At 54.3% G+C, this 17,895-nt stretch overlaps 7 protein-coding genes across 7 annotated transcripts; 3 read left to right on the plus strand and 4 right to left on the minus strand.

Moving 5' to 3' along the window:
- Positions 1 to 5: 5 nt before the first annotated feature.
- Positions 6 to 2,320, plus strand: BKA58DRAFT_320263 (uncharacterized protein; the record flags this gene model as incomplete). The annotated part of the gene is made up of 2 exons (XM_046167759.1): positions 6 to 2,140; positions 2,191 to 2,320. 2 exons carry the CDS (start codon positions 6 to 8, stop codon positions 2,318 to 2,320), a joined length of 2,265 nt encoding a protein of 754 aa, XP_046022781.1.
- A 627-nt stretch (positions 2,321 to 2,947) lies between these two features.
- Positions 2,948 to 4,525, minus strand: BKA58DRAFT_228211 (fructose-1,6-bisphosphatase). Its single transcript, XM_046166415.1, has 4 exons — positions 4,248 to 4,525; positions 4,123 to 4,195; positions 3,366 to 4,074; positions 2,948 to 3,313 (listed from the first exon to the last, which is right to left on the minus strand). The coding sequence occupies exons 1-4, from the start codon at positions 4,370 to 4,372 to the stop codon at positions 3,171 to 3,173; spliced, it is 1,050 nt and encodes a 349-aa protein (XP_046022782.1). The 5' UTR covers positions 4,373 to 4,525; the 3' UTR covers positions 2,948 to 3,170.
- Positions 4,526 to 5,039: 514 nt separating this feature from the next.
- BKA58DRAFT_442623 (fungal trichothecene efflux pump) lies at positions 5,040 to 7,031 on the minus strand (the record flags this gene model as incomplete). The annotated part of the gene is made up of 5 exons (XM_046173917.1): positions 5,040 to 5,596; positions 5,655 to 5,843; positions 5,894 to 6,596; positions 6,653 to 6,762; positions 6,818 to 7,031. The coding sequence occupies 5 exons, from the start codon at positions 7,029 to 7,031 to the stop codon at positions 5,040 to 5,042; spliced, it is 1,773 nt and encodes a 590-aa protein (XP_046022783.1).
- A 750-nt stretch (positions 7,032 to 7,781) lies between these two features.
- BKA58DRAFT_442624 (putative major facilitator superfamily transporter) lies at positions 7,782 to 9,785 on the plus strand (the record flags this gene model as incomplete). The annotated part of the gene is made up of 7 exons (XM_046173918.1): positions 7,782 to 7,892; positions 7,945 to 8,050; positions 8,098 to 8,536; positions 8,596 to 8,980; positions 9,032 to 9,162; positions 9,212 to 9,651; positions 9,697 to 9,785. 7 exons carry the CDS (start codon positions 7,782 to 7,784, stop codon positions 9,783 to 9,785), a joined length of 1,701 nt encoding a protein of 566 aa, XP_046022784.1.
- BKA58DRAFT_228341 (uncharacterized protein) lies at positions 9,777 to 11,554 on the minus strand. Its single transcript, XM_046166420.1, has 3 exons — positions 10,854 to 11,554; positions 10,278 to 10,806; positions 9,777 to 10,228 (listed from the first exon to the last, which is right to left on the minus strand). Exons 1-3 carry the CDS (start codon positions 11,419 to 11,421, stop codon positions 9,967 to 9,969), a joined length of 1,359 nt encoding a protein of 452 aa, XP_046022785.1. The 5' UTR covers positions 11,422 to 11,554; the 3' UTR covers positions 9,777 to 9,966.
- Positions 11,555 to 11,693: 139 nt separating this feature from the next.
- On the plus strand, positions 11,694 to 14,247 carry BKA58DRAFT_228396 (alkaline-phosphatase-like protein). The gene is made up of 3 exons (XM_046166423.1): positions 11,694 to 11,988; positions 12,038 to 12,194; positions 12,244 to 14,247. The coding sequence occupies exons 1-3, from the start codon at positions 11,866 to 11,868 to the stop codon at positions 13,794 to 13,796; spliced, it is 1,833 nt and encodes a 610-aa protein (XP_046022786.1). The 5' UTR covers positions 11,694 to 11,865; the 3' UTR covers positions 13,797 to 14,247.
- Positions 14,007 to 17,628, minus strand: BKA58DRAFT_228393 (thiamine diphosphate-binding protein). Its single transcript, XM_046166422.1, has 3 exons — positions 17,288 to 17,628; positions 15,184 to 17,225; positions 14,007 to 15,133 (listed from the first exon to the last, which is right to left on the minus strand). Exons 1-3 carry the CDS (start codon positions 17,462 to 17,464, stop codon positions 14,218 to 14,220), a joined length of 3,135 nt encoding a protein of 1,044 aa, XP_046022787.1. The 5' UTR covers positions 17,465 to 17,628; the 3' UTR covers positions 14,007 to 14,217.
- Between the last annotated feature and the right edge of the window lie 267 nt (positions 17,629 to 17,895).

The following is a 17,895-nucleotide window of genomic DNA, read 5'->3' on the forward strand; positions in this document are numbered from 1 at the left end:
ACATCATGTCTGGCGTCGCCAACTCTACCTCGCCCGTCCAGGACGGTGCTGACGCCAACGGCGCTCAGATCAACACCAACGTCGCTGCTGCCCAGGGCGAAGCCCCCACCCCCACCACCGCTGCCCCCGCGAACAACCAGAACTCCGCCTCGCTCTATGTTGGCGAGCTTGACCCCTCCGTCACCGAGGCCATGCTCTTCGAGCTGTTCTCGTCGATTGGCCAGGTCGCGTCTATCCGTGTCTGCCGTGACGCCGTTACCCGTCGCTCGCTCGGTTACGCCTATGTTAACTACAACAGCTCAGAGGATGGCGAGAAGGCCCTCGAAGAGCTGAACTACACCGTGATCAAGGGCAAGCCTTGCCGCATCATGTGGTCCCAGCGTGACCCTGCTCTGCGCAAGACTGGCCAGGGCAACGTCTTCATCAAGAACCTTGACCACGCCATCGACAACAAGGCTCTCCACGATACCTTTGCCGCCTTCGGTAACATCCTCAGCTGCAAGGTCGCTCAGGACGAGCTCGGCAACTCCAAGGGCTACGGATTCGTCCACTACGAGACCGCCGAGGCTGCCAACAACGCTATCAAGCACGTCAACGGCATGTTGCTCAACGAGAAGAAGGTCTTCGTCGGCCACCACATCCCCAAGAAGGAGCGCATGAGCAAGTTCGAGGAGATGAAGGCCAACTTCACCAACATCTACGTCAAGAACATCGACCTCGATGTCTCTGACGAGGACTTCCGTGAGCTCTTCGAGAAGCACGGTGACATCACCTCTGCCTCCATCGCGCGCGATGACCAGGGCAAGAGCCGCGGGTTCGGCTTCGTCAACTACATCAAGCACGAGGCCGCCTCTGACGCGGTCGAGAAGCTCAACGACGTTGACTTCCGTGGACAGAAGCTCTACGTCGGCCGTGCCCAGAAGAAGCACGAGCGTGAGGAGGAGCTCCGCAAGCAGTACGAGGCCGCTCGTCTTGAGAAGCAGTCCAAGTACCAGGGTGTCAACCTCTACATCAAGAACCTCAACGACGATGTCGACGACGAGAAGCTGCGCGACATGTTCACTCCTTTCGGTACCATCACCTCCGCCAAGGTCATGCGTGATGCTATGCCCGCTGAGCGCGCCGAGACCCCGTCCGACGAGAAGAAGGACGAGGCCAAAGAGGAGCCTAAGGAGGCTGAGAAGACTGAGGAGTCCAAGGATGAGTCCAAGGCTGACTCTTCTGACGAGAAAAAGGACGAGAACACCAGCGGCGAGAAGGTCACCATCAAGGGTGAGAAGAAGATCCTTGGTAAGAGCAAGGGCTTCGGTTTCGTCTGCTTCAGCAACCCCGACGAGGCCACCAAGGCCGTCACCGAGATGAACCAGAAGATGATTGAGGGCAAGCCTCTCTACGTCGCCCTTGCCCAGCGCAAGGATGTCCGCAAGAACCAGCTCGAGGCCACCATTCAGGCCCGCAACCAGCTCCGCATGCAGCAACAACAGCAGCAGCAGTTCGGCGGTATCCCCCAGATGTTCATCGCCCCTGGTCAGCAGCCTATGATGTTCCCCGCAGGTGGCCGTGGCCAGATGCCCTTCCCCGCTGGTATGCCCGGCCAGCAAGGTGGTCGCGGCGCTGGTTTCCCCGGCGGCATGCCCGGTCAGCAAGGCGGTCGTGGTGGACCCAACAGCCAGCAGATGCCTCCCATGTACATGCCCCCCGGCATGGCTCCCGGTGCCTTCCCTCCTGCCTACATGAACCAGCAGTACATGCAGCTTGCCCAGGCAGCTCAGCAGGCCATGGGCGGACGCGGCGGTCGTGGCGGCCCCATGGCTCCTATGCCTGGTATGCCCCAAGTCCCGATGGCTGGTGTTCCCGGCATGCGCGGTGGTCAGGGCGCTTTCCCTCAGGGTGGTCGCGGCGGTATGCCCCAGGGCGGCCGATCCGGTCAGTCCCCCATGCCCGGTTACCCTCAGGGCGGCCGTGGCGGTCCCGCCGGTGCTGGCGTTGACATGGGTGCTCTGAGCGGCGCTCCTCCCGGTCAGCAGAAGCAGATGCTCGGTGAGGCTCTCTACCCCAAGATCGCCGAGATGCAGCCCGAGCTCGCTGGCAAGATCACCGGTATGCTCCTCGAGATGGACAACAGCGAGTTGATCACCCTGTAAGTTTTCCCACTTTTCATCGCACAACCTTCAGTACTAACTATCCTAGCACCTCCGATGAGTCTGCTCTCCGCGCCAAGGTCGAGGAAGCCATGAGCGTCTACGACGAATACGTCAAGAACAAAGAGGGTGAGCCTGAGAAGGAAGCCCCCAAGGAGGAGACCAAGGAAGATGCTTAAACCTCTTTCTAGTTGCCACTGAGTAGGATTCGGTCCGCGATTCTCTCGAAAGGCAACAAGTTACGATGGTCGCATGATCTTTCTGAACGGCGAACGGCGCACGGGTAACGGTTTTCATTCACGACACGGGACGGCTTTCATGACGCATGCACCCAAAAAGTTTACACGATTCGATGTCCTCTTCTCAGTTGCCTACTACGATACCTCTTTCCCTGGCGACTGACTCCTTCACTGGAACGTCGGCTGCCTACAATACCCAAACTCGCATCTCCAGAGTTTGGGTTTCCCCTCATGTTTTTTTCTTTGTTCCCCGCTTTGTGCATGTTATCATAGACGGCGCCCCGTCTTCGAAACGTCATGATATGGGTATGTGTGGACGGATTTTCTTTGCGCAAACAGTATGATACCTCACGAGCAGCTTTACTATACCAAGCTGGCTCTCAATGTTCGGGTTTTCGGCGTCTCGATAATTCATGGTAGATGTGGATAGGATTACGGGTTCGGAGTATCTGGTCCGTACTGGATAGCTTTGCCGGGGGAGAGATGAGCAGATAAGATCTTAGGCATGTAGTCGATACTGCTAATAGATCTTACAACATTCACGACTGCGTTCTGACGTAATGGTTTCCCACTGCGTTTGTTTGAGTGTTGGTGTCCTTGAGATCAGGATCGTAAGGACATGCACTATCATCATCACATACACGACTCAACGAGAACGAGATTGGTATCGTCATTCAATAACACTACGTCGATGTCGAAGAACTGAAGTCTCAGCCAGCAAGGTATCTGTTCATATGCCCGTGATAGCCCAATTATACGCCATCCCACGTTCCAAGCTATCCACAGACGCCTATTTCTTGTAGTTCTTGTGCGCATCGATAACCTTTTGGACCTCGCCTTCGGAGCCAAGGAAGATACCCGATCGGTCGTGGATGTGTTCGGGGACGACTTCGAGCATACGGTCCATCTTGCTGTTTACCGCCAGACCGCCAGCTACACTGTTGTTAGCACGAGTGAATCACAGTCTGATCGAAGTATGACATACCATTCTCAAAAACCATAGCCATAGGCGCACACTCATAAAGAATCCTCAACTTGCCCTTTGGCGTCTTCTTATCCGCCGGGTACGCAAAGATACCACCGTAAAGCAGCGTGCGATACGCATCCGCAACCATGGAACCAATGTACCTCGCGCTGTACGGCTTCTGTCCCTCCGCCGGGTTCTTAAGGCTCTCGCACCACTGCTTAACAGGCTCTTCCCAGTACATGCTATTACCCTCGTTGACGGAGTAAATGCTCCTCGTCTTGGGGACGCGCATATCAGGATGTGTGAGGATGAACTCGCCAAACGCGTTGTCGAGCGTGAAGCCGTTGACGTTTCCGCCCTTCATTGTAAGCACCAGTTGGGCGGACGCGCCGTACATGGTGAAGCCTGATGCGACCATCTCGGTGCCCGGGAGCAACATTTCTTCTTTTGTGCCTTTGGCGCCCTCGGGCAGTTTGTAGACGGCGAAGATGGTGCCGACGGCGACTCCGGCGTCGAGGTTGGAGGATCCGTCGATTGGGTCGCAGGCTACGGCGTAGCGGGCGTTGGGGTGCTCGTTGAAGACAATGGCTTCTTCTTGCTCTTCCGAGATTAGGAGGCGTACGCGGCCGGAGGAGCGCATGGCGCTGATGAAGAGCTCATCGCCGATTACGTCGAGTTTCTTTTGGTCGTCGCCCGTTGTGTTGGATGTGCCTTGGAGACCGGTGAGCTGTGGGTGTTAGTTGTGGATGCGTTTAATCTTTAATGGGTTGCATACGTTGATCAGGGTCGCTCTCCGGATGTAGTAGGCAATGCTCTTGAAGGCGAATTGCAGTGCGTGGCATAGTAGTCTGGTAGGGATGATTAGTGCCCTGCTCCGAATGCCTTCAATCTGACACTTACGTGAAGTCTCCTGTTGCTTCCGAGTACTTGGTCTGTTCTTCAGTGAGGAATCGCGTCAGGGTGATGATATCGGTGTTGATCTTCTCCTGCGCAACTGGCCCTCCTTCGTTACCGTTGGAAGCCATGGTGTAAACTTTTGGTAGAGCTCAATTTACAAGGTGTAACCGTAACAAGACGAACAAAGCGACAAGACAAGTTGGTATCAGCGGTGGAAGGGAAGATGGGAAAGCAGTATGGGGAATGGGGAAGTTTGGATCGAGGGATGGTGAAAAAAGCTATTCAAGCTACGAGGAGAGCAAAAAGCGGAGCTGGCTATCGTTATGAAGTCAGGGTGGGTAGAGTCGGGCAGACGGACCACACTTCTGTGGCATTTGTTTGGCAGGCCGCTGGGAAGCTATAGCCCTCGGCAACTGGCCGGACGTCACTGGCAGCTCACGATGCTTCAGCCGGGCGGCGGTCAGCGCGTGTCACTGCTACAGTTTCTCCGGAGCAAGCCCGAATTTCGTGGAAAAATTCCCGAGAAGGATGCTCGACATGGTTCTGGCCCGTGAATTCAGGACGGCATCCAAAGTGTTGCGGGAATTGACGCGCTTTGTTGCGGGAGCGCGTGGGTGGCAGGCTATGATGCAGGTGCGGAGACGGAAAAGTGGAGGGGCACGAGGGGTTGGCGGGGCGCGACTTTGCGCGCTGACGTTTGCCCGACTTCTTCCGGACCGCGGACGTAGAGACATCACGATCACGCTCGTGCTATATACTCCCGTATTTCTGAAGACTATTCGTGGTTTAATTGCGCTACGCTGGGTTGCCCTCTTTGGTTTTCCGCGTCTGAAGAGAAACTGCGACTTTCTCAGTCAACAATTTACTCGTATTTGGCGCAAGCAGCGACAAACATAGGCCTAGTCCAGTGAAAGCTAAAGACACCAGATACACCGTCTTGAAGGCTTGTGACAGGCCTGAATGATACGCCGATATCGCAACTGCCCTGATCTCAGGGGTTAGTCCCTGAACCGCGGACCATGCCGCAGGCGTCCCCAACGACAAGGCTGAAAGGATCGAAGTCGTGCTATCTTTAGGCAAGCCAGCGCCCAACACCGCGGGTACAACTGCAGCAGGCACAGTCGTCGAGCGCCTGTTTGCCAGGACGACGTTGTAGACGGCTTGACATGTACCTGCGACAGCGGTGCGTACCGATGCAGCAGCGCCGCCAGCAGCGCCAATCTCTCGTTGATCGGTTATAGTGAGAATGGCGTTTCCGAGAGCGATGTCCGCGACATATCCCATCATCATGGCGGAAAAGAAGATCAGAGCAGACGATTGGGCTTGGTTGCTTGGGTTTGCTGTTGACACAGCTGTTGCCGCCGTTAGTCTGTGTTCAGAGGGTAGGTACCGCAACAGAGCAAAACTTACACGCAAGAAGCCCGCCACCTATAGCCATAGCCACGGTAATCTGCCAATTCTGATATCCGATCGGTCCCGCTAAGCATCCTCCCACGAAACCGCCAATCAAGATGCCCAAATTGGCTAATGAAGAAAGAAAAGCGGCATGCATAAGGTCGCCGTTGGCGTAGAAGTTCTGTGTAATTTGCGGCCAGATGACTGCGGACGATTAGCGGCTGTCCCAGTAGAGCTGAAGGGGGTAGATTTACTTGCGCCGGCGTAGTACACTCCAGCCCCAATACCTGTGAGTAAAGCTGATACGACCCACGGGCGATGACGGAAGAGGCTCATGGGGACCAAAGGCTCCTTCAGATCCATGAAGAGTTCCCAACATACAAAAGCAACAAGAGAGCTGAAGCCGATGATGATGAACGATAGCACTTCCGCCGACGTCCAGCTGTACTTGGTGCCACCCCATGAAAGACCAAGCAAGAACATAGTCAGGCCAGTCGCGTAAAGCAACGTACCGACGTAGTCGAACTTCTTAACGAAATCCATCTTCTTCTCCCTCTGGCCATGCTTCTGGTGGAAGTTGGGAGGATGGTAAAAGACGCAGTAGCAGATCAGAGACGCTCCGTTGACGGCAGTGAGTAAGAAGTATACAGCTCGCCAGCCAACTCGAGTTGCAACAAGGCTCTGCGCGACGACGGGAGCAAAACCCTGACCAGGTAGATTCCAGACGTTGATTGCACCAATCATGAGGTACCGGTACTTGGACGGGATGAGTTCGCCGATGGTATAGTAACAGGATAGTTGCGTCGCAGCTGCGAGTGCCTTGATCATGGACCCAACGATCAACATGTTGACGTTAATAGCCAGAGCACTGATCATTGTGCCGATCATGGCGAGGAAAGCGCCCACGATGAAGAAATAACGACGGCCGAAGATATCGCTTAGTCTTCCGATGATGGTCTGATCAAAGTCAGGTTGGTCAATCAGTTAGAGTGGAGGTTTTTCGCAGTACTCACCATGCCTACGGACAGTCCAACCGGATGCACCAGTGCAACCCACTGGATATTGGGATCTGGTCCAATGTCCGCATTGATGGTTCCCAGTATAGGTGCAGCATAAGCAAAGCCTGCGTTGTGTTCATTAGGCATCCTCTCATGTTATTCACTATCTAGCGTACTCACCAGCATTGCCAGCCCAAGCACCAAAACCCACTGCGCAGCAAGTACCGAGGAAGAAGGGGCTGAAATAGTAGCCCTTGGGCAGATTCTCCACATCGCCAGCGAAGCCATCGGCGTCAGTCTGGATCTTGTCTTCGTCTTTCATATCCTTGAGAGGTATGCTCGATATGTCCTCAATCGTAGAGATATCGGGTGTTGTCTTATCGGTTGCGGCCATTCTGATAGCTGTCGTTGTCTCAATTGTTGAACCGCGCATATGCCGACAGGGGATACAGCATTGAGTGCAATACTTATGCTTTGGGATAAGACTTGATTCATACGCGAATCATACAGTCCCGCCCTTCCCGACGTTATGGCTGCCAATGTCGTGATCTCTGTTGAGAATTGTGGGAGTGGATACAGTTCTCCGAAGCCACCGTTTTCAGCTCAGCACACGCGTCCCAAGCCTTGAGATTCGTAGAGTCTGATGATTCGAGAACACGACTCTGCTACGTGACTATGATCAGGGTACGCAGACAAGCATTGCGGGGTATCCTCGCGCGACTGGTATTTCTCACTCCGCCACGTAGTTCGGTGGTGAGTCTCGCCGCCCATGATGCGGCGATATGCAATGTCAGTGTGGTAGCGTGTGAAAGCGGGCGCTAATGCACAGTCATGCTAGCGGCACCATGTCGTTTGCGGTCATAGTGATTTTGCGGTAGCCGATATGCGACCGTATACTTTCGATTGGATGAAATGAATACGGATACTGTTGTTCAAACGGTGTCGGTCGTGCCGCAACTCCGCGTAATCGACTTGCATGACACTGCATTGCCGAATTCGTATCGATCCGAGTGTGCGCCGTTGAAGTGGAGATGTATCTGGGCAGTCAAGTCAATGCTGAGTTCAAGACAGCTCAGAGTCACTCCAAAATTGATCGCAACCTTACGTTGTCCTCGAAATCTTACACCTCCCAATTCTGCACAGAATGGTGAATCGTCAACGGAGTCCTGTTAAACCAGGGTGGGATGCACAGACGGCTGTTCAAGAAGTCAATGAAGCGACTCCCTTGTTTCCTGAACCGACCTCAACATACGAGGTGAGCTTCCAACACCTCACAATGAATGTCGTTTTCAACTAAGCACTTGTAGACAGTCAATGGTGCTTCGCAAGATCCTGAGCGGGGAGATGAGTCCGCAAAGGACCTCTCAACGCCGACACGATCGTTGATGACGACTATTTCCATCTTGCTGATCGGTAGGAGTCCCTTCTCCGTCAACATAATCCCTCATTGATCATACCAGGTGTCTTCATCTCCCAAGCGGATACGTCGCTAGTACTAGCCACCTACAGCAAGATCTCGTCAGAATTCCATGACCTCGAAAGCGGCTCGTGGCTGCTTTCAAGCTACATGCTAGCCATGTGCATATCCCAGCCGCTTTTTGGGAAATTGAGCGATATCTTCGGGCGGAAGTCGTGTTTGCAGGTAGCATACATCCTCTTCGCGATCGGAACTCTTGGCTCTGGACTGGGCAGATCAATGACTCAGATCATTGCTGCTCGTACGATCCAGGGTGCTGGAGGCGCTGGTATGGTGTGCATGGTGTCGATCCTTTTGACAGACCTGCTGCCCTTTCATGAAGTCGCGCTGTACCGGAGTTATGTAAACGTGGTGCAGACAGTAGGAAGAAGCTGTGGCGGCGTAATTGGAGGGTTTCTTGCTTCCACGATTGGCTGGCGCTGGTAAGCTCATGAATGGTCGTTCCTCCGTTACGCATACAAGTTGCTGATGGATATCGCAGGGCCTTCTTGGCACAAGTTCCTCCAGTCATCCTTTCGATTGCTTTGGTCCAGTGGAAGTTGGAGGTTCCCCAGAAGTCTCTCAAACCCGGGCACTGCGAATCCACTCGCGACAAGTTAGGACGTATCGACTTTGTCGGAGCAGTGTGCATGAGCATAACGATCTTCACTGCGCTATTCGTGCTGGATACTGGCGGCCAAAAATATGCCTGGAACCACCCCGTCGTTGTCACATCAGCTTGTGTTGCTGTTGTCGGCGCTGGGACATTTGTCTTGTACGAGCGCTTCTTGGCGAAGGAGCCAATATTTCCAGTCCAGCTACTCACCCGCTACGTTGTTGTCACGTCTTACGGAATCCTTCTCCTGCAGAACTTTTCTCAGACCGCAGTAAGACCCTACAATCGTAGCTGAAAGATGAAACGCTAACGTAGTGGCAAGCTGATGTTCATCATCCCAATCTACTTCCAAGTTACCAACAATGCATCGACGGGCGAAGTAGGAGCCTACCTCATACCCTCTGTGATTGGCAACACAATCGGTGGTCTCTTGACGGGGGCATGGATCAAGCGGTATGATCGTTCGTTCACATCTCTGGAACAACAAGCTAACGTAATACAGGACCGGGAGCTACAGAGTTCCTACGATATTAGCGAGCGCCAGCTCGGCCTTGTCTTTCACTCTCTTGCTGCTCTTCTGGCGAGGGCACACCACTGTTTGGGGATCCCTCTTGATATTCCCCGCCGGTCTTGCAACAGGCATGGCTCATTCGGCCGTCTTCGTTGGATTGACATCCGCAGTGGCGGAGGACGAGGTGGCTATTGCTGGCTCCGGGCTGTACCTGAGTGGCAACGTAGGAGGTGTTACGGGCGTCAGCGGGGCTGCTGCAGCCTTTCAAATCGTTTTGCAGATGGGCTTGAATCATGCCCTGGAGGGAAGAAGTGATGCATCTGAAATAGTCGACAAGGCTACATCCGATATCGCCTACATTCAGCATGTGGGTGGCGGTCTTCGCGAGCTGCTGATGCCGGCATATATACACGCCACACAGCAAGTTTTCGGTGAGTAAATGAACCTCGACGTCTGACCTTGCTAAATTATGGTAGTGCTTGGGCTAGTCGCCTCTGTCATCGCATTCTCCATTGCACTTATCACGAAGGAGAGGAATTTGCTAAGAGCAAACCTAGCCGAGTAGACAATATGTCTTGACACCCCTTCTTTACGCGCAAGAGCGAATAGCTCAGATGACACAAGGTGTAGCCGGGACAAAATGGCCAGTCCTGGAGAGCTGCTACTAGCGATCAACAAACACCGTATAGTACAATGAAGTCTTACATCAGCTGCAGCGCTGACCAAGTCATTCGAAACATGCGTGATCAAGGCGTTGTCGGAATGCAGTCTAAGTATGGGAATGTTTCCACCATGTTGGGCCCGACTGTCCAATTCTTCAGCTGCCGGACGTGACTTTCGAAATCCGGATTGAGCTGCAGCTCACTGTTCGATGCGACGATGAGGATACTGGATAGATCATACGGCCAATGGATTGATAGCGAGTTGCCCGTGATCTCCCGTAGCTTGGAGAACTCCCGCCCTTCAGACAAATCCATGTACTGGAGTATGCGCTTCCGTGCTTCAGGCCTTCAACTGTATCGTTAGCAGAGAAACTCAAGCATGACTATAAGCTTACCAAACAATCGTGTCAATCCAAATCGGATGAGCTATGGTCAGCTGAGCTTCTACAGGCCTCAGGAAGTCCGGCATGGCTTCGTAATTGCGCTTCGTGGGGGATATGAGCCATCGTAGCAAGAGGCTCAAATAATACAAACACGCAACCCTTTCAGCTGAGCCTTTGACTGCCATGCTGATTTTACCGTGCTGGCCTAAAGCATTCGAAATCGGATTTTGCGAACTACCGGTAGCAGGGTTGAGCAATGATCGAACGCTAGGGAAAGACCTTTCTGGAAGCTGACCAGAAGATTGCAAATGCTGACGGCTGGTAACGATGATCTCCAGCAATACAGAATCGAGCCGACAGGTGGCAGATTCATGAAGCGGCAGTTGCTCCCAGGACGGAGGCTGTGAAGCTGTGCCTGCCACGTCTAACAACGGAAGCGCTGGTGCGAAAGGCCAATCCTCTGGGATGCCGACACCGTCCTGTGCTCCATTCGCGCCGAATAGTGACAACGAGTATGTATTGTTCGTGTCCGGTCCCAGAACTGGGAATTTAGCTGATATCTGATCGTGTCACGAGGGCGAGACTCACTCGAAGTGCCATCCCACATATTGAAAAGAGACTCGTCTGCACTGATAGGGAGCTCTAGGCTCAGCCCAGTGTCCGCATCTCTCAAAAGCACACCCTCAGTCGACGTTCCACCGTGAGCTGAAGCATCGATAGTCGCTGAGCCATCGCTCCGGCCAGTAGATAGTGAGTGCGATGCGAAGTTTAACGTTGTATTGGCCCCAATACGGGTGGGGGGAGATGTTGAGGTTTGAGACAAGTCGAGCCCGGCCTCAGCGAAGGATGGGTCTGGGACTGCTCCAACCGATGGTGAGGACTCATCTCTATCAATTGGGGAGACGGTGTGGTGATCGACCATCTGAAGAGACACTCGCGCCGAATTGATGATCTCTCGAAGGCATGTTTCATTGTTCTGCAGCTGTTTGACGAGGCCTTCCGAGCGCGTAAGGCGCCGCTTCAGATCAGCGACCTCTTCTTCTAGCTCTGCTATACGCGACTTCTTCCGCGCTCTCGCAGCTCTTTGATTAAGCCTGTCGAATGTCCTCTTTCGATGCAATTGTTCGCTGCTCATATTTGCCACTGTCCTGTCCATGGCTGCGTGCCTCGTTGTTGACGAACTTTCCACGTGGAGAAGCTATGAGAGGACCGCGCCGGCATTTTCGGCAATGTACTGGGAATCGCCGCGAGAGGATTGGCGTCTGCGGCTTGCTGCGTCTTAGCCGGGCACGCAATGCGGAGACGACAGCACGAGGGAGACATTTCCCGCGGCGGCTGGTGCTAAGTGTGGGGTAAGGCTCGTGCTCGAGGTTTAGCGTTGGCGCTACGTGACAATGCATATGGACCCGTGAACTCCACCCGCTTTCTGCACCCACGCGTCACGGCGCCGGCCTCGTCTTCAAGCCCGGTAACGACGCGGTGACATCGAGCCTGAGCATGGCTCTGTTCGAACGCCGGGAGAGCGCGTCCAACCACATAATGCCTTATAAGGGTACAATTCACCCGGTCCCGTTGTCAGCTCCAACAACGGCCTGTCACCATGAAGTTCCTCAAACTATTCCACTGTGCAGTGCTTTCGTCGGCACTGCACTGCGCAGCAGCGAAGCAGCCGAACATCCTCTTTATCTTGACAGATGATCAAGATTGGCACATGAAGTCGTTGGTTCGTACATCTCGGGCTGTCTCAGGTAACAATAGCTCACAAAGAACAGGAGCACATGCCATTCCTGCAAAAGTATCTACTCCATGAAGGTACACTGTATGCCAATCATTTCTGTACGGTCGCGCTATGTTGCCCGTCCCGCGTAAACCTCTGGACCGGAAGAGCTGCCCACAACACGAACGTGACTGACGTCTTTGCACCCTACGGTTAGCAGACATCTTCGCGTATACTGCCAGCCTCATTAACACGTCTTAGGTGGCTACCCAAAGGTCGTCCGCGAAGGTATCAACGATGACTACCTCCCCGTGTGGATGCAGAACGCTGGATACAACACCTACTATTCTGGCAAGCTGTGGAACCACCACTCGGTTGACAATTACAATGCACCCTTCGCCGGCGGGTACAACGGTTCCGACTTCATCCTCGATCCCTATACGTACGAATACTACAACGCGCACATGAGTCGCAACGGCGGACCACCCATAAGCTACAAGGGACAGTACTCGCCTGACGTGACTGCAGAGAAGGCTTATGGCTTCCTCGAAGAGGCAACGCAACATCCTGAGCCCTGGTTTCTTACCATTGCACCCATCGCGCCTCATAGCAACGTGAAGCTCGTGCCTGCCGAGGAGTATAGTGCGGATTTGCCTCAATACGCAGAGCGACATGCTCATCTCTTCACCGAGTACAAGATCCCACGCGATGCCAACTTCAACCCCGAGAAGCAGGGTGGCACAGGATGGGTCAAGCGACTTCCACTTCTCAACGACACAGTAATTGACTACAATGATGAGTTCCAGCGCTCTCGCCTTCGCGCCCTTCAGTCAGTAGACGAAATGGTGGAGCAACTTGTGAAGACTCTCGAGCACAAGGGCCTTCTCGAAGACACATACATCATCTACACCACGGACAACGGGTACCACCTAAGTCAGCATCGCCTCCATGCCGGCAAGGAATGTGGCTACGAGACTGACATCCACATTCCCCTCATTGTGCGTGGGCCAGGTGTAATGAAGGGCCACACCACCGACATTGTCAGCTCCCACACCGACCTCGCGCCCACTATCATGAAGTTGGCCGGGCAGACTTTACGCGAAGACTTCGACGGCTCGGTCATGCCCCTCTCCAAAGAAGACACTCTTCTTGCCGAATCTACAGAACGACAAGAACACATCAACATCGAATATTGGGGCCGAGCTATCCCCGAGGGCATATGGGGCCACTACGACAACCCAGTGAAAGAGATTCACCCGCCCGACCAAAACTGGGGCGGATACCTCCATTCTGTGCGTAACAACACATACAAGGGTCTTCGCCTCATCGGCGAGGATTACAACATCTACTACTCTGTCTTCTGCACTGGCGACAAGGAGTACTACGACATGCGCTTCGATCCAGGTCAGCTCGAAAACTACTTCGACGACGAAGACGCGGACCTCATAGCGAAGCGCAATACCTACCATATCGCAGGCCGCCCCTTCACCGCCATCATAGACCGCATCGACGCGCTGATGATGGTCCTCAAATCTTGCAAAGGCGAGGCGTGCCGAAATCCGTGGAACGTTCTGCACGGCAGTGGCAGCAAGGTCACATCGCTCAAGCAAGCACTGTCGCATCGCTACGACGCTTTTTACGCGTCACAACCCAAGGTCCAGTTCGAGGACTGTGCTTTGGGCTATATCCGTGAGGTGGAAGGCCCTCAGCATGCGAATGTGTATGATAGTTGGGATGATGGAGAGAGGTCTGAGCTCAAGGCGCGCAGGAAACCGAGTTTTGTGTATCAGGGAAACCCGCATTTGCTTACTTAAAGGTGTGGTGGAGTTTGTTTCTCGCCATAGCCTGGAGGTAGTCAGTACGCTGGAAGTGAGCAGGAATCAATGTAGGATGCAATGTATGCCTCAAGAGCCGATCATCTTGGGAAACATACAATCCAAAATCACAGCAGACGAACTCAATTTACCTACTACGCCGACATGTCCCGCGTCGGAGTGAAATCCAAAGTAGGTCGCTGCCGGCTACAACCCGTTTCAGAGGCTACGCAAAAATTTACAGAGGATCGTGTAGACGACAAACTAGTATATGAAGTAAAGAATTTTTGTTCAGACTGTCATTGAAGTACATCTAGCTTCCACGACAGCACACGAGACTACACGCTGTAAACATACATATCATGGGAATAAAGTAATGCAATCAATGACCAACCAACCCTTTCCACGCCTCAACCAGCTTTCACTCGCCCTTCAAGTGGTCTTGCTTCACGGTGAAAGCCATATCTAGTAGGGCCTTCTCCTCGTTCTTATGCGACACCTTGAGACCAGTGGCCACAGACGCACTAGGGTTGCGGCCGGCGTACATCACGTGACGCCTGTTGTGGTGCTCAGTTTGGTTGAGCAGAGTCTCGATTCTGGGCTGGGTAAAGCTCCAGGCACCGGCGTTAAGTGGCTCTTCCTGGCACCAGATGATGTTCTGGGCGTTGGGGTAGGAGTCCAGGTTGTCCTTCAGTTGTTGCCAGGGGAAGGGGTTGAGCTGCTCGATACGTGTGATAGCAACGTCCTTCTCACCGCGGGCCTCACGCTCCTTTACGAGCGCAGCGTACACCTGACCTGTGCACAGAATGACGCGGTTGATGCCCTCATGCGACTCAATCTCGCCACTAGCGTGCGCAGGGTCCTCGATGATCCATTGGAAGTGAGAGTCGCCGGTGAACTCCTCAATGTTGGAGCGAGCGAGGGGGTGACGGAGTAGCGACTTGGAGAAGAAGAGAATGAGAGGCTTGCGGAATTGGCGGTTCATCTGGCGACGGAGGAGATGGAAGAGGTTAGACGGCTTCGTTGTGTAGGCAATCTGGATGTTGCAGTCCTGGTGCTGACGGTCGAGCTTGTCGGGCGAGGGGAAGATACGGGGATCCTCGTTGCAGAGTTGCAGGTAGCGTTCCATACGTCCAGAAGAGTGCTCGGGACCTTGACCGTCGTAACCGTGGGGCAAGCTCATGACGAGACCGGAACGTTGAAGCCACTTGACTTCACCAGAGGCAATGAACTGATCGATGATGACCTGGGCAGTGTTGGCGAAGTCACCGAACTGAGCCTCCCACATGACGAGGGCGTTGGGTGATGATAGCGAGTATCCGTATTCGAAGCCAAGCCTACGGATGATTAGTTACGGCACGATACAACAAAATGGTAGGTGACTTACACTCCGTATTCGCTGAGGGAAGAGTTGGAGATGGTGAATGTCGCCTGATCTTCGGCAAGGTTCTGGAGAGGGGTGTAGGTCTTCTCAGTCTCCTGGTCGTGGAGCACGGCGTGGCGCTGAGAGAAGGTTCCACGCTCGACATCCTGTCCGGAGACACGGACGTGGTGGCCTTCCATGCACAGACTTCCGAACGCCAGCGCTTCCGCGGTAGCCATGTCGATGTTCTTGCCGTCCATGACAGTCTTGGTGCGGCCAGCCAAGATACGCTTCAAGTTCTTGTGTACGTTGAAGTCCTCTGGTGCGCCACCGATCTTCTCAGCGATGTGCTTCAGTTGGGTCTCCTCGATGGCGGTTGGCAGATGGGGCAGAACCTCTTCCGCAAGCTCCTTGGGTGACTTGAAGCCGTTCCAGGCCGAAGTAAGCCACTCCTTGGAGTTTGGTACGTAGTCCTTGCTGCGGTTGAAGCTCTCGTCTAGCATGCCCCAAACCCAAGCCTTGTGCTCGTCAATGTCCTCCTTGGTGAAGGTCTTCTCGTCGAGCAGCTTCTTGGTGTAGATGTCCAGTGTTTGGGGTTGTTCTGAGATCTTCTTGTACATGAGAGGTTGGGTGAAGAATGGCTGGTCAGTCTCGTTGTGACCCTGCTTCCTGTAGCAAACCATGTCGATAACCACATCCTTCTTGAACTCGGCGCGGAAATCAGCTGCCAGCTGGCAGACGAAGTTGAGGGCCTCGACATCGTCGCCGTTGACGTGGAAAACAGGCGCATCAATTGCCTTGGCGATATCAGAGCAGTAAGGAGTCGAACGGGAGAACCTAGGATCCGTGGTGAAACCAATCTGGTTGTTCACAATGATGTGAATAGTACCGCCAGTGTGGTAGCTGGGGAGCTGATGGAAGCCCATAGTCTCGTATACTATACCTTGTCCGGCGAAAGCGGCGTCACCGTGCAAGAGCAGACCCATGGCGCTGGAACCTTCCTTCTCGTCGTTGTTGTAGTGCAGAATGGCGCGGGTCTTTCCCAGTACGACGGGGTCTTCGGCCTCGAGATGGGATGGGTTGGCGACAAGAGACAGCTGTACGCGCTTTCCAGATGGAGTGGGGCGCTCGAAGTTCATACCCAAGTGGTATTTGACGTCACCAGATCCCTCTTCGTTGGCTTCGGCAGTACCGGCAAACTCGCTGAAGATGGACTCGTTGGGCTTTCGGACGACGTTGGAGAGCACGTTGAGACGTCCACGATGAGGCATACCGATGACGATGTCCTTGACACCAAAGTCGACACTTCGGTCGATGAGGGCCTTCATTCCGGGAATCAAACTCTCACCACCCTCAAGACCGAATCGCTTGTCGTTGGGGTATTTGGTGGCCAGGAAAGCTTCGAAGTTGGTACCCCAGATCAGGCGGTCCAGAATGCGGCGCTTCTCGTCGACGGAGTATTTGAAGGGTGTGGGAACCTCGATGCGCTCACGGAGCCAGTCGCACTGCTCCCTGTCGGGAATGTGGATGTATTCAACTCCGTAAGAGCCGCAGTAGAGGCGCTCGCAGGCGTCAATGATTTCCTTCAGCTTCATCTTCTTGCGGGACTCGGTCTTGAATCGCGGCAGGATACCGGGGCCCAATTCGATCTCTTGTTCCAAGTCCTTTTCGGTGAAGTTGTAGTGTGACAGTTCCAATTCGCGCGGCTTGCTGTATCCGAACTGTTCAGCTTCGGAGCGGATGCCCAGCGGGTCGATCTTGGCCTTGTGGTGACCGCGGGCCTGGTAGGCTCGCACGAGCAGTTGCACCTTGAGATGGTTCATGACGTCGGTACCTTCGGCGGAGGCCATGCCCATTCCAGGCTTGTGAGCGGCGCCGCCCTGGGGCGAGCTCATGATGTTTGGCGGCGGTTGGAAGGCTTGCGACACGGGCATGTCGCCGGACTCCATGTTGTGGAAGTAGACCTGCCATGAGTAGTGAACGCTAGCGGGGTCCTGCTTCCACTGCATGTACATGGCATCGATGTAGTTGGCCGTGTTGCCCTGGAGGAACGAGTCGTTGGGGTCCTATGCCGTCATTGTTAGCTATGGGTCGAAGAGTTTGAGCGTCGGGCTGGGGAGGCACGCACAACGCCCTTGTTGGTGTCTTCCGACGACACGGCATACTGGCGACGCTGCGTCACAGCGAGCGGGCGGCGACATGTCGAAAGAGCGGTTCGTGATGGCTGTGCGAGGCTCGAGAAGGATGCTCTCGCTGGGGCGCACTGGAGCGAGCGGGAGCACTGGCGCAGGGTGTTGCGCAACATGGCGGTATTAGATGAGCAAAGCGGAGGTAGAGAGGGGTGGCATCCAAACGGACGACGATGAAGAGAAGAAAAGCCTCAGCGGTAGCAATGTGCAGTCGAAGTTAAGCGTCGAGCGCAGTAGAAGTTGATGCAGCCCAGGACAGGCCCCGTGTTCCGGCCTAGCGCGTATCATGGATCGCGGGATTTCTGACCGGTCACCACCCGCCACATTCGAGGGAACTACCAAACACCATGAAGTCTACATTGACGCTACGTCTCTTCATTTGCCTATTGTTGTCCTAATGTAGTCTGCAAGCCTGTGCAGGGTTGCAGTGGGAATCTTTGCTGGCCACGGCGGCGCTGCGATATGACGAAGTGGTCGCTCATCCAGTGTTCTCGCAACACCAGCCAATAGCAGGGCAGGCCTTATGTAACTCGCATGCAGCCTCTGA

This window comes from Alternaria rosae, assembly GCF_020736505.1.
Source record: "Alternaria rosae strain MPI-PUGE-AT-0040 chromosome Unknown BKA58scaffold_8, whole genome shotgun sequence".
Lineage (NCBI taxonomy): Eukaryota > Fungi > Ascomycota > Dothideomycetes > Pleosporales > Pleosporaceae > Alternaria > Alternaria rosae.

What these genes read in the sequence shown, in the direction of transcription:
- BKA58DRAFT_228393 (XM_046166422.1), bottom strand. Translation starts at nt 17,464, where the DNA reads ATGTTGCGCAACACCCTGCGCCAGTGCTCCCGCTCGCTCCAGTGCGCC. An exon ending in AAGACACCAACAAGGGCGTT is followed by an intron (nt 17,226 to 17,287) that starts GTGCGTGCCTCC and finishes ATGACGGCATAG; the next exon opens with GACCCCAACGACTCGTTCCT. An exon ending in TCCCTCAGCGAATACGGAGT is followed by an intron (nt 15,134 to 15,183) that starts GTAAGTCACCTA and finishes AATCATCCGTAG; the next exon opens with GCTTGGCTTCGAATACGGAT.
- BKA58DRAFT_228211 (XM_046166415.1), bottom strand. Translation starts at nt 4,372, where the DNA reads ATGGCTTCCAACGGTAACGAAGGAGGGCCAGTTGCGCAGGAGAAGATC. An exon ending in GAAGCAACAGGAGACTTCAC is followed by an intron (nt 4,196 to 4,247) that starts GTAAGTGTCAGA and finishes CATCCCTACCAG; the next exon opens with ACTACTATGCCACGCACTGC. An exon ending in GGCTATGGTTTTTGAGAATG is followed by an intron (nt 3,314 to 3,365) that starts GTATGTCATACT and finishes ACAACAGTGTAG; the next exon opens with CTGGCGGTCTGGCGGTAAAC.
- BKA58DRAFT_228341 (XM_046166420.1), bottom strand. Translation starts at nt 11,421, where the DNA reads ATGGACAGGACAGTGGCAAATATGAGCAGCGAACAATTGCATCGAAAG. An exon ending in TATGTGGGATGGCACTTCGA is followed by an intron (nt 10,807 to 10,853) that starts GTGAGTCTCGCC and finishes CTAAATTCCCAG; the next exon opens with TTCTGGGACCGGACACGAAC. An exon ending in TGGATTGACACGATTGTTTG is followed by an intron (nt 10,229 to 10,277) that starts GTAAGCTTATAG and finishes ATACAGTTGAAG; the next exon opens with GCCTGAAGCACGGAAGCGCA.
- BKA58DRAFT_228396 (XM_046166423.1), top strand. Translation starts at nt 11,866, where the DNA reads ATGAAGTTCCTCAAACTATTCCACTGTGCAGTGCTTTCGTCGGCACTG. An exon ending in ATTGGCACATGAAGTCGTTG is followed by an intron (nt 11,989 to 12,037) that starts GTTCGTACATCT and finishes CACAAAGAACAG; the next exon opens with GAGCACATGCCATTCCTGCA. An exon ending in TGACGTCTTTGCACCCTACG is followed by an intron (nt 12,195 to 12,243) that starts GTTAGCAGACAT and finishes AACACGTCTTAG; the next exon opens with GTGGCTACCCAAAGGTCGTC.